Source organism: Penaeus monodon, chromosome 42, assembly GCF_015228065.2.
Source record: "Penaeus monodon isolate SGIC_2016 chromosome 42, NSTDA_Pmon_1, whole genome shotgun sequence".
NCBI classification, from domain to species: Eukaryota; Metazoa; Arthropoda; class Malacostraca; order Decapoda; family Penaeidae; genus Penaeus; species Penaeus monodon.
In genome coordinates this window covers 21,562,100-21,572,099 of record NC_051427.1, presented here as the reverse complement: position 1 = coordinate 21,572,099, position 10,000 = coordinate 21,562,100, and the positions used below count along the sequence as shown (strand labels likewise).

Genomic DNA, 10,000 nt, shown 5'->3' with positions numbered 1-10,000 from the left:
GCTGAACGCATAAACACTCTTCCTGCAGGACGCAGGGACGACATCAAAGGTTCAGTTATCCCAAGGAGATGAGAACGCGCGGGACCCGCCGAGTCTATTCACGATGGAGGAGAAGAAACCAGTCAACAAGGAATTATTTTCTTAGTCCACTTCTCTTCACCGTTGCCTCGTCTTCTTCTTAGTCTTCCCTCTCCCGCTCAGGCTCAGGGAGGAAGGGAGGGAGGGGGAAAGACAGAAAAGGGAAGGGGAGAGAAAGAGGAGGGAGAAGAGGAGAGAGCAGAGGTAGAGAGATACAGAAAGAGAATGGGGGGAGGGAAGGGAGGGCGGGGAGGGAGGGGAGGGGGATGGAAAAAGAGAGAGAGAGAGAGAGAGAGAGGAAGGAGAGAAGAGAAGGGAGAGAAGCAGACGTAGAGAGAGAGAGAGAGATGAGAAAGGAAGATGAGAGCAAGAGCGCAGATACAGAAAGAGAATGGTGGGGGAGGGAGGGAGGACATGGGCAGGGGGAGAAAAGGAGAGAGGAGAGAGAGAGAGAGAGACGGAGAGATTAGGAGGCACAGAGAGAGACTGCGAGAGAGTGGGGGGGGGGGGTGGGGGGGAGGGATGCGGGGGAGGGATAGAGAGAAGGAATAAAAAGGGAAAAGGAATGGGGAGAGGGAGGAGACGAAAGAGAGAGAGAAGGGGGAGAGGGGGATGGAAAAAGACGGAGGGAGAGAGAGAGAGGATGAGAGAGAGAGGAAGGAGAGAAAGAAGAAGAGAAGAGAAGTGAGAGTGAGAAGCAGCCGAGAGGATGAGAGAGAGAGGAGACGAAGAGTGACGAGACGAGAGAGAGAGAGACAGAATGAACGAGAGAGACGAGAGAGAGATGGGAGAAGAGACGAGAGAGAGAGAGAGAGAGAGAGAGGAAGAAGAAGAAAAAAAAAAGGAGGAGAAGAAGCGGAAAGAGGGGGGGGGGCGAGAACGGGGGAGGATGGAGAGAGAGAGAGAGAGAGGAGAGAGAGAGAGGAGAGCAAAGAGAGAGAGAGAGAGAAAGGAGAGAGCGTAATGAGAGAGAGAGAGAGACGAGACCGAGAGAGAGAGAGACGAGAGGAGAGATAAGAGGACGAGAGAGATGGAGATGCGAGAGAAGAGGAGAGAGCGAAAGGATTGGAGGGAGCGAGAGGAGAGAGAGAGGAGCAGATGTACGAGCCGAGAGAGACGAAGCAGAGAGAGAGAGATGACGGTCCTCCGAGAGAGAAGAAGGAGAGAGAGGACAGGACAGACAGACAGCAGACAGGACGGACAGGACAGCAGAACAGACAGACAGAGACAGAGGACAGAGAGAGCGGAGACCAGACCGAGAGAGAGATGAGACCAGAGAGAGAGAGAGATGCGAGAGAGAGGAGGAGAGAGAGAGAGAGAGGGAGACAGATGAGAGACGAGAGAGAGAAGAGAGGAGTGAGAGGAGTGAGAGAGAGAGAGAGAGAGATGAGAGAGCCAGATGGAGAGAGAAAGAGGACAGAGAGAGAGAGAGAGAGACGAGAGAGAGAGAGAAAAAGGAGAGAGTGAGGAGAGAGAGAGAGAGAGAGAGACGAGAGAGAGAGATAGAGAGAGGGAGAGAGACTGAGAGAAAGAGAAGAGAGGAGAGAGGAGAGAGAGAGGAGAGAGAGAGAAGAGAAGGAGAGAGAGAGTAGAGGAGAGAGAGAGAGAGGATGAGAGAGGAAGAGAGAGAGGAGAGAGAAAGATGGAGACGACGCGAGAGGAGAGTGAAGAGAGAGAGAGTGATGAGCGATGAGAGACGACGAGTCCCGACTGATGGATTGAGAGAGAGCTTTGATGGAGGAGACGAGACGAAGAGAGCAGAGAGAGAGAGGAAGGACCGAGGAGGAGAGAGAGACTGAAGATTCGCCAGAGAGAGACAGAAGAGAGAGGTGAGCGGGGGAAGAGAGAGAGAGACGAGGAGAAAAGGAGAGAGGGAGGATGAGAGAGAAGAGGAGAGAGACGAGAGAGAGATGAGACGAGAGGAGAGAGTAGTAGAGAGAGGAGGAGAGAGAGAGAGCAGAGAGAGGAGAGAGGAGTGGAGAATAAGAGAGAGAGAGGACGAGAGGAGAGAGAGGAGAGAGGAGAGAGATGCTGAAATGAGTGGAGACGAGAGAGATAGAGGGAGAGAGAGACAAGAGAAGAGAGAGAGACAAGAGAGAGCAGAGAAAAGGAGAGAAAAGGAATGAGAGACGAGATGAGAGATGGAGAGAGGAGAGAAGAGGAGAGAGATACTGAGAGAGAGATATACGAAGAGGAGAGAGAGCGCGAGATGGTCGAGAGAGAGAAGAGAGAGGGGAGAGAGATGGAGGAGAGAAGAGAGAAAGGGAGGAGAGAGACGAGAGATGTAGACGAGAAGGAGGAGAGAGAGAGAGAGAGAGGATAAGGAGAGATGGAGGGAGGAGGATGGAGGAGGAGGAGAGGAGGAGAGCGAGTGAGGATGTGAGAGGGGGGAGGAGAGAGACGAGGAGAGACGAGAGAGAGAGGAGAGATGAGACAGCGGAGAGAGAGCGAGGAGGGAGAGCGGCCTGAGAGCGGGGGTGGGAGCGAGAGCGAGACGAGGAGAGGGAGAGAGAGAGGCACCGAGAGGAGAGGAAGGTAGAACGTGCGAGAGTGCGAGAGAGGGCGAGAGAGAGAGGAGAGAGAGAGAGAGAAGAGCGAGGGGAGAGGAGAGGAGAGAGGAGAGCATGAGGAGAGAGAGAGAGATCATGCCCATGAGAGAGAGAAGAGGAGAGAGCATGATGAGAAGAGACAGAGGAGAGGAGAGGAGAGCATGAGAGAGACAGAGAGAGAGAGAGAGCATGAGATGGGAGAGAGAGACGGAGGAGAGAGCGACGAGGACGAACGAGAGAGAGAGTGGAGAGAGAGAGACAGGCCGGCGTGGGAGAGAGGTGAGAAGTGGACAGAGAGTGGACTAGAGAGGAGAGAGGAGAGAGAGAGGGAGAGGAGAGCATGGAGAAAGAGAGCTGCGAGAGTATGAAGGAAAGAACGAGGAGAGAGGAGAGAGAACATGAGAAAAAGGAGAGAGAGCATGAGAGAAAGAGCAGCGAGAGCATGAGAACGAGAGAGAGAGAGAGGAGGACCGGAGGGGAGACGAGAGAGAGACGAGAGAGAGGAGACGAGAACGGATGAGGAAGAGGGAGAGAGGAGTTGGGGGGGGAGGAGAGGAGGTGGAGGAGAGAGGAGAGATGGAGGAGACGGAGGAGATGAGGGGAGAGAGAGGAGCTGGGGGGAGAGCCGTGGAGAGAGAGGAGAAGGACCGAGAGAGTGAGAGAGAGGAGAGAGGAGAGCGTTTAGATGAGAGAGGCTCCCTCTCAGTGGAGAGTGTACGTCGAGAGAGAGAGGAGAGAGATGAGAGAGGACGAGAGGAGAGGGAGGAGGAGGAGCGTGAGGAGAGAGGAGAGAGAGAGAGAGAGAGAGAGGAGAGGACGATGGAGCGAGAGAGGATGCGAGAGCGGAGGAGGAGAGACCGAGAAGAGGCGAAGAGAGAGAGGAGCCGATGAGAGAGAGGAGAGAGAGAGAGACGCAGGACGAGGAGAGAGAGAGCGAGAGAGAGGGAGCAGATCGGGAGCGAGAGAGAGAGGGGAGAGAGGGAGAGGAGACGTTGAGTCGAGGATGAGGAGTGGAGGACGAGATGAGAGGTGAGAGAGGTGGGGGTCGAGACAGAGCGATTGAGAGAGGAGGAGAGAGGAGGAGAGGAGAGGAGCGAGGAGAGAGAGAGAGGAGAGAGAGGAAGAGGCGAGATGAGAGAGAGAGAGCATCAGAGAGAGAGCATCAGAGAGAGAGCATCAGAGAGAGAGGAGAGATCAGATGATAGCCGGGGATGAGAGAGAGCATCAGATGAGAGAGGGGAGAAGGGAACGAGCGTCAGAGAGAGAGGAGAGATGAGGAGCGCAGCGAGAGAGGGGAGAGAGATGAGAGAGACGAAGGAGGGGAGAGAGAGAGCGTAGTATCGAGGAGGCGGGCTGACGGATCGTGGGAGCGAGGATCGAGAGAGGGAGAGAGAGAGCGTCGTCGTTGTGCTGAAACGCAGAGAGAGAGGGGAGAGAGATGGATGAGTATTTAGAGGAGGGAGATAAGGCGACAGGATCGCAGAGAGAGATCGATGAGAGACTCTTAGGGATAGAGAGCGAGACGAGCTATGAGGGAGTGAGAGATCGTATGGCATGAGAGAGAGAGAGAGAGCTGCATTCTCTCTCCCTCGGTCGTGCTAGGTCATGGAGAGCCAGAGAGGAGAGCATGAGAGAGATACAGATAGAGACCGCTATAGCGAGACCAGAGGGTAGGAGGACCGCGCGGAGAAAGAGCGATGATGGAGAGGGATGCGCGAGATGCGTAGGAGGGGATGGCGGAGCGGACGAGAGGTCGATAGGAGGAGAGGAGATGAGAGACTGGAAGCGAGAGGCCGGTGTCGAGAGAGAGAGAGAGAGAGCGAGGGGGAAGGAGAGGACCCGAGCGGAGGAGGTGTGGAGAGTATCCTCGTGGGGGAGCGGAGAGAGGTAGAGTTAGGAGCGCGAGAGAATGTGGTATAGGGGGTCCGCGAGAGAGAACTGCCGAGGATCGAGAGAGGAGGAGAGAGATCGATAGTAGCATGAGACCGCGAGCATACCGCGTACGAGAGGATAGCATGAGAAAGAGATATCTATCTTTTCTTCATCGGGAGGAGAGAGCCTGAGAAAGAGAGAGAGTCTGCATGAGAAAGAGCGAGAGAGCATGCGAAGAGAGATGAGGATGCATGATGAACGAGAAAGAGAGAGCGAGCCTGTCCTCAATAGCATAGAAGAGAACATGAGAAAGAGCTGAGAGAGCATAGATGAGAGAGAGAGCGGGAGATCGATCTGCGAGATCAGCTGAGAGATGAGGGAGTAGAGAGATGATTGATTGAGATCGATGAGAGACGGAGAGGGAGTTAGGTCTGCGCCGATTCGTGAGAGATTGGGGGGGTGGTGAGCTATCTCGAGGAGAGAGAGAGCTGAGAGCTGTGTTTTTCTCCGTGAGTGAGATAGAGAGAGAAGTTGCGCGCGAGAGAGCCGTCTGCGAGAGAGAGGATGCTTTAGAGGAGAGACGATCTGTGCGGAGAGAGAAGGAGCGTTTTGAGAGAGAGGAGAGCGTGAGAGAGAGAGGAGAGGATGAGAGCATGAGAGAGAGAGGAGCGGAGAGAGAGGGACGAGGTGTGGTTGATGGAGAGAGAGAGAGAGAGAGAAAGAGAGGAGGAGATGAGGAGATGAGGGTCTAGCGAGGAGGGGATGAGGTAGAGGAGAGGGACGAAGACGACGGATGAGAGAGGAGAGTGAGGGATCGAGGGAGGAGAGGAGAGAGAACTGACGAGAGAGAGAGAGAGAGAGAGAGGGAGAGAGAACATAGAGAGAGAGAGAGAGAACATAGAGAGAGAGAGAGAGAGAACATGATGAGTGATGAGAGAGAGGAAGAGGGATGAGAGGAGTGCGAGGAGAGAGAGGAGTCGAGGAGGTGGGAGGGGAGGTGAGAGAGGAGAGAGAGAGAGTGAGAGAGGAAGCGAGCGAGTGAGAGAAAGAGAGGACGTGAGAGGAGAGATGAACGAGTGAGGATGAGTCCTGAGAGAGGAGAGAGAGAGGTGAGGAGGAGGGAGGAGGAGCGATGGAGAGGAGAAGAGGAGAGGAGTGGGAGATGAGAGGAGAGGAAGAGACGAGAGCGTCAGTTTAATACAGAGAGAAGAGGGAGGAGAGAGACAGAGAGCATGAGAGGAGCGAGAGAGAGAGCCAATGACGAGAGAGAGAGAGCATCAAGCATGAGAAGAGGAGAGAGAGCATGGAGGAGAGAAGGAGAGAGAGAGCATCGAGCAGACGAGAGAGAGAGAGAGCCCTTGAGAGAGAGAGGAGGAAAGAGCCATTTCGAGGAGAGATGAGAGAGATAGAGAGCATTGAGAAGTTGAGAGAGGAGAGACATGAGAGAGTGCGAGAGAGAGAGCATGAAGAAGGAGAGAGAGAGAGGACAAGAGAGCAATGAGAGAGAGAGGAGAGAGCATGAGAGAGAGAAGAGCCCCACGATGACACTCAATGGATGAGAGAGAGAGGAGAGAGCATAGAGAGAGAGAGAGAGAGAGCATGAGAGAGAGAAGAGAGCAATGAGAGGGAGAGACAGAGAGCATGATGAGAGAGAGAGAGAGGGGGATGGAGAGAGATGCGAGTAAGGGAGGAAGAGAGAAGGAGGGAAGAGCGCGATGAAAGGACGGAGACAGGATGATGTTGCTCGAGAATGAGAGAGGAATGAGAGAGAGAGAGAGGAGAGGAGAGGAGAGGAAAGAGCATTGTAGAGAAGAGAGAGAGGAGAGAGAATTCGCGAGAGCGAGAGAGAGAGAGAGAGCGACGAGAAGGAGAGAGAGAGAGAGAGAGCATGAGAAAGAAGCATGAGAGAGAGAGAGAGAGCATGAGAGAGAGAGAGGAGCAGAGACGAGAGAGCAGAGAGAGAGAGAGGAGGAGAGAGAGCGAGAGAGAGAGCATGAGAAGAGAGAGAGAGAGAGCATGAGAGAGAGAGAGAGAGAGCATAAGAGGAGAGTAGAGAGAGAGAGAGCATAAGAGAGGAGAGGAAGAGAGAGAGAGAGCATGAGAGGAGAGAGAGAGAGAGAGAGCATGAGAGAGAGAGAGAGATGAGAGAGCATATGAGAGAGAGAGAGAGAGCGAGAGCCATGAGAGAGAGAGAGAGGAGTAGAGAGCATCAGAGAGAGAGCATCAGAGAGAGAGAGCATGAGAGTGACAGTGAGAGAGAGTGACAGTGAGAGAGAGTGACAGTGAGAGAGAGTGACAGTGAGAGAGAGTGACAGTGAGAGAGAGTGACAGTGAGAGTGACAGTGGGAGAGAGTGACAGTGGGAGAGAGTGACAGTGATAGTGCGTGAAAGTGAGACCAAGTGTGTGTGTGTGTGTGTGTGTGTGTGTGTGTGTGTGTGTGTGTGTGTGTGTGGTGTGTGTGTGTGTGTGTTGTGTGTGTGTGTGTGTGTGTGTGTTTGTGTGTCGTGTGTGTTGTGCTGTGTGTTGTGTTTTTTTTTTTATGTGTGTGTGTGTGTGTGTGTGTGTGTGTGTGTGTGTGTGTGTGTGTGTGTGTGTGTGTGTGTGTGTGTGTGTGTGTGTGTGTGTGTGTGTGTGTGTGTCTGTGTGTGATAATATGTCTTGCATTTTTGCAACACTGTAGAGCATGATCATGCTGATTAATACCCCAAAGCAAGTAAAGATAAATTTCCAACAGGTTTTCAAAGACATTGAGAGAAAAGAAACGAAAGTAAGAAGTGCTCTTTATCCCTATGACTACACACACTCCCTTTACCTTAAAAGTGTTTCCAGTGTTTGCGTGATCTCTGTGCCGAGCGCCGATACTCGTCTGGTTGCGGATCAAGGTTGCTACCTTATCAAACTCCTCATAGTCCACGTCTCCATCGCCATTCAAGTCGAACATCCGGAATGCAATTTCAAAGTGTCTTCGTGAAGCTGGAGGGAGAGCGAGAGAGAGAGATGATTTACCTTTAGGCAAGGGCAAGGGAAGAGTCTGAGGAAGGTCATCTGTGCCCTCCAATAAACGTGAAAACTATATTCATCTTGCAAGAATTAAAAGAATCAAAACATACCTACACTCATCAACTCTCCCACATACTTACAAAACACACACACACACACACACACACACACACACACACACACACACACACACACACACACACATATTACATCACTTCACTTAATATCACACCACACCACTTCCCACATCACACAACCATGCCACACCATACAACACACAAGCACACGCCATCTCACTACAACACACTTCACACCATCACACCACACATCACACCACACCACAAAACAACACAAGCCCCGCTCGACACAAAATAGCTCACTGGACAAGACGGTCAGCAGGAAGATGAAATCCGAGAAGGAGATGAGGCCAGAGCTTCCAAGCTTGTAGAAAATCGAGTCCTCGTCCAAGGCAAGCTCTAGTTTATTGGTGGTGTTCTGTCAGAAGATAATAAGAGCTGCAATTAATATGTGAACACTAATAGGCCAATCTGTATACTGCAATCTCTAACATATTTCTATTCTATACTTATACTGAACTAAAACAGTAATAATAACAATAACTGCAAATTATATTATGCAATTAAGACTTAAGAATACTTAAATTATACAAGTTTTACATGTAACTGAGTCTTAAAATAAACCAACGTTAATTCAATCAGCTTTACACTTCAAAGATCTGAATTTTGATGACTTTTTTTTTATAAGAATAGAACATATCACGAAGAAATGGAAAATACAAAAGAGTGTGTGTGTATTATTCAAACAACAAATACACCAAAGTGGTTTTAAATAATACAGTGAATATCGTAAGTGAAACTGTAGGAATATACATGTATGACATTCATATTCCTCGGGAAATCAATTTAAAAATCAAGCATATATTGTGTGCAACAACAACCAGGCTCTTGGCAGCTTTATCATTATTGCCGAGAGTGTGAAATCATGAAAAGGCAAGAGACAGAGAGAGTAAGAGGGAATAAAGAGAGAATGAAAATGAGAATGGGATAGAGAAAGGTAAAAAAAAGAGAAAGAATGAAAGAGAGAGAAAATAAAAGTAAAAGAAAGACAGAAAGAAAGAAGAAAGAGAGAGAGAGAGAGAGAGAGAGAGAGAGAGAGAGAGAGAGAGAGAGAGAGAGAGAGAGAGAGAAATTAAAACACAAAAATATCACTTTTTGCTTCATCACAAGTGACATTTAAGGATTAATGACTGAGCACAAAATGCATTCTTACTGAAAGTCTGGCCTTCTTATTAAATATCTAAACTATATACTGCTCTCAGGCAATCAATATGCAAAAATGCATTAAAGAAAAAAGAATGATCCCTATGAAAAATTCAAATTCTACTTTGCTTTGAAGGTTTTCCTTTAACATAACCTCACAAGTTATGTTTTCCTTAAACTACCCTTTGAGCAACAGAGGAAAATCAATCAGTTCTTGTCGCACACAATCATTGTCATCACAAGATATAGGTGAAAATAACACCAATCCTTGATACTGAAATTAATTCTTTCAAACACAAACACATGCTCCAAGGAAAAAATCAACAAGAATGTTTGTTTTAGGTCAATGACTCTGGAATGTTTAATCAATGGCTGTCTGATCATGACTAGGTTTGCTGAAACTGACTGAGGAGAAAAAAAGCAATTTAAGACTAAAATGCTGTGGCATGATCCAAAACGTACACAAACCAATAACAAAGAAAAAGTGAAAAAAGGAAAAATTCATTCAATTCATATAATGTGTAAGTATACATATGTATATCTATGATACATATCAATATGTATTGGCAGTAACTACATTTTAAAGAAGTTTTCCATTCCCAGCTAACTGCACCATACACTCTAATATAATCAGTGTATATCAAATTTCTAGTATCCAAAGTTTGGTCCAAGTCTTTACGAGGACTTATTGGTGCAAAGAATATCTAAAGCTATGCAAAGCTGGTGCAACCTGGGGAATCTCTGTCATGCCGATTATGAATACATCATGAAGCCTTCTTTGTCAGCAAAGAAAATTTTAACGCATGCTTTTTAAGAGTGAATTTATCCTTACACCCTAGAGTAAAATAATAAAACCATCTACACTAAGTTCAACTTTGTAGAGGAGTCTGTGCGTGACATTATCCATGAGATTATTTTTGATAAAATGCGAGCACAAAGCAAGATTTAACGGAAAGTAAGTTTATAATGGAAAGAATGAACCACATTCTAAAATTATTATCGTGAACAGCGAGGACAAAAGAAGCGCAATTGACCTAAGAATCCATGCGAATCAGCGAATCTGCGGTGCTGGGGAGAGAAACAGTAAAGAAGAGGGGGGGTAGTGTAAAGTCATTCCATTCTTTGAGGACTCTGCTACGTACAAAGGGTGTTTGAGCCTTCCTTTTCATCACTATTATTGTTACTTTTAAACACATGCAATATATTTTTTTCCTGTCAGG

General features: G+C 48.8%; 1 protein-coding gene across 1 annotated transcript in view; it reads right to left on the bottom strand.

Moving 5' to 3' along the window:
• LOC119599200 (calcium uptake protein 1 homolog, mitochondrial-like) overlaps positions 1-10,000 on the bottom strand; it is a 60,561-nt gene that overhangs the window by 34,200 nt on the left and 16,361 nt on the right. The window contains exons 8-9 of the mRNA XM_037948944.1: positions 7,881-7,995; positions 7,313-7,473 (exon numbers count right to left, since the gene is read on the bottom strand). Coding sequence (XP_037804872.1) covers positions 7,313-7,473; positions 7,881-7,995 — 276 coding nt within the window. The remainder of the gene's footprint in view (positions 1-7,312; positions 7,474-7,880; positions 7,996-10,000) is intronic.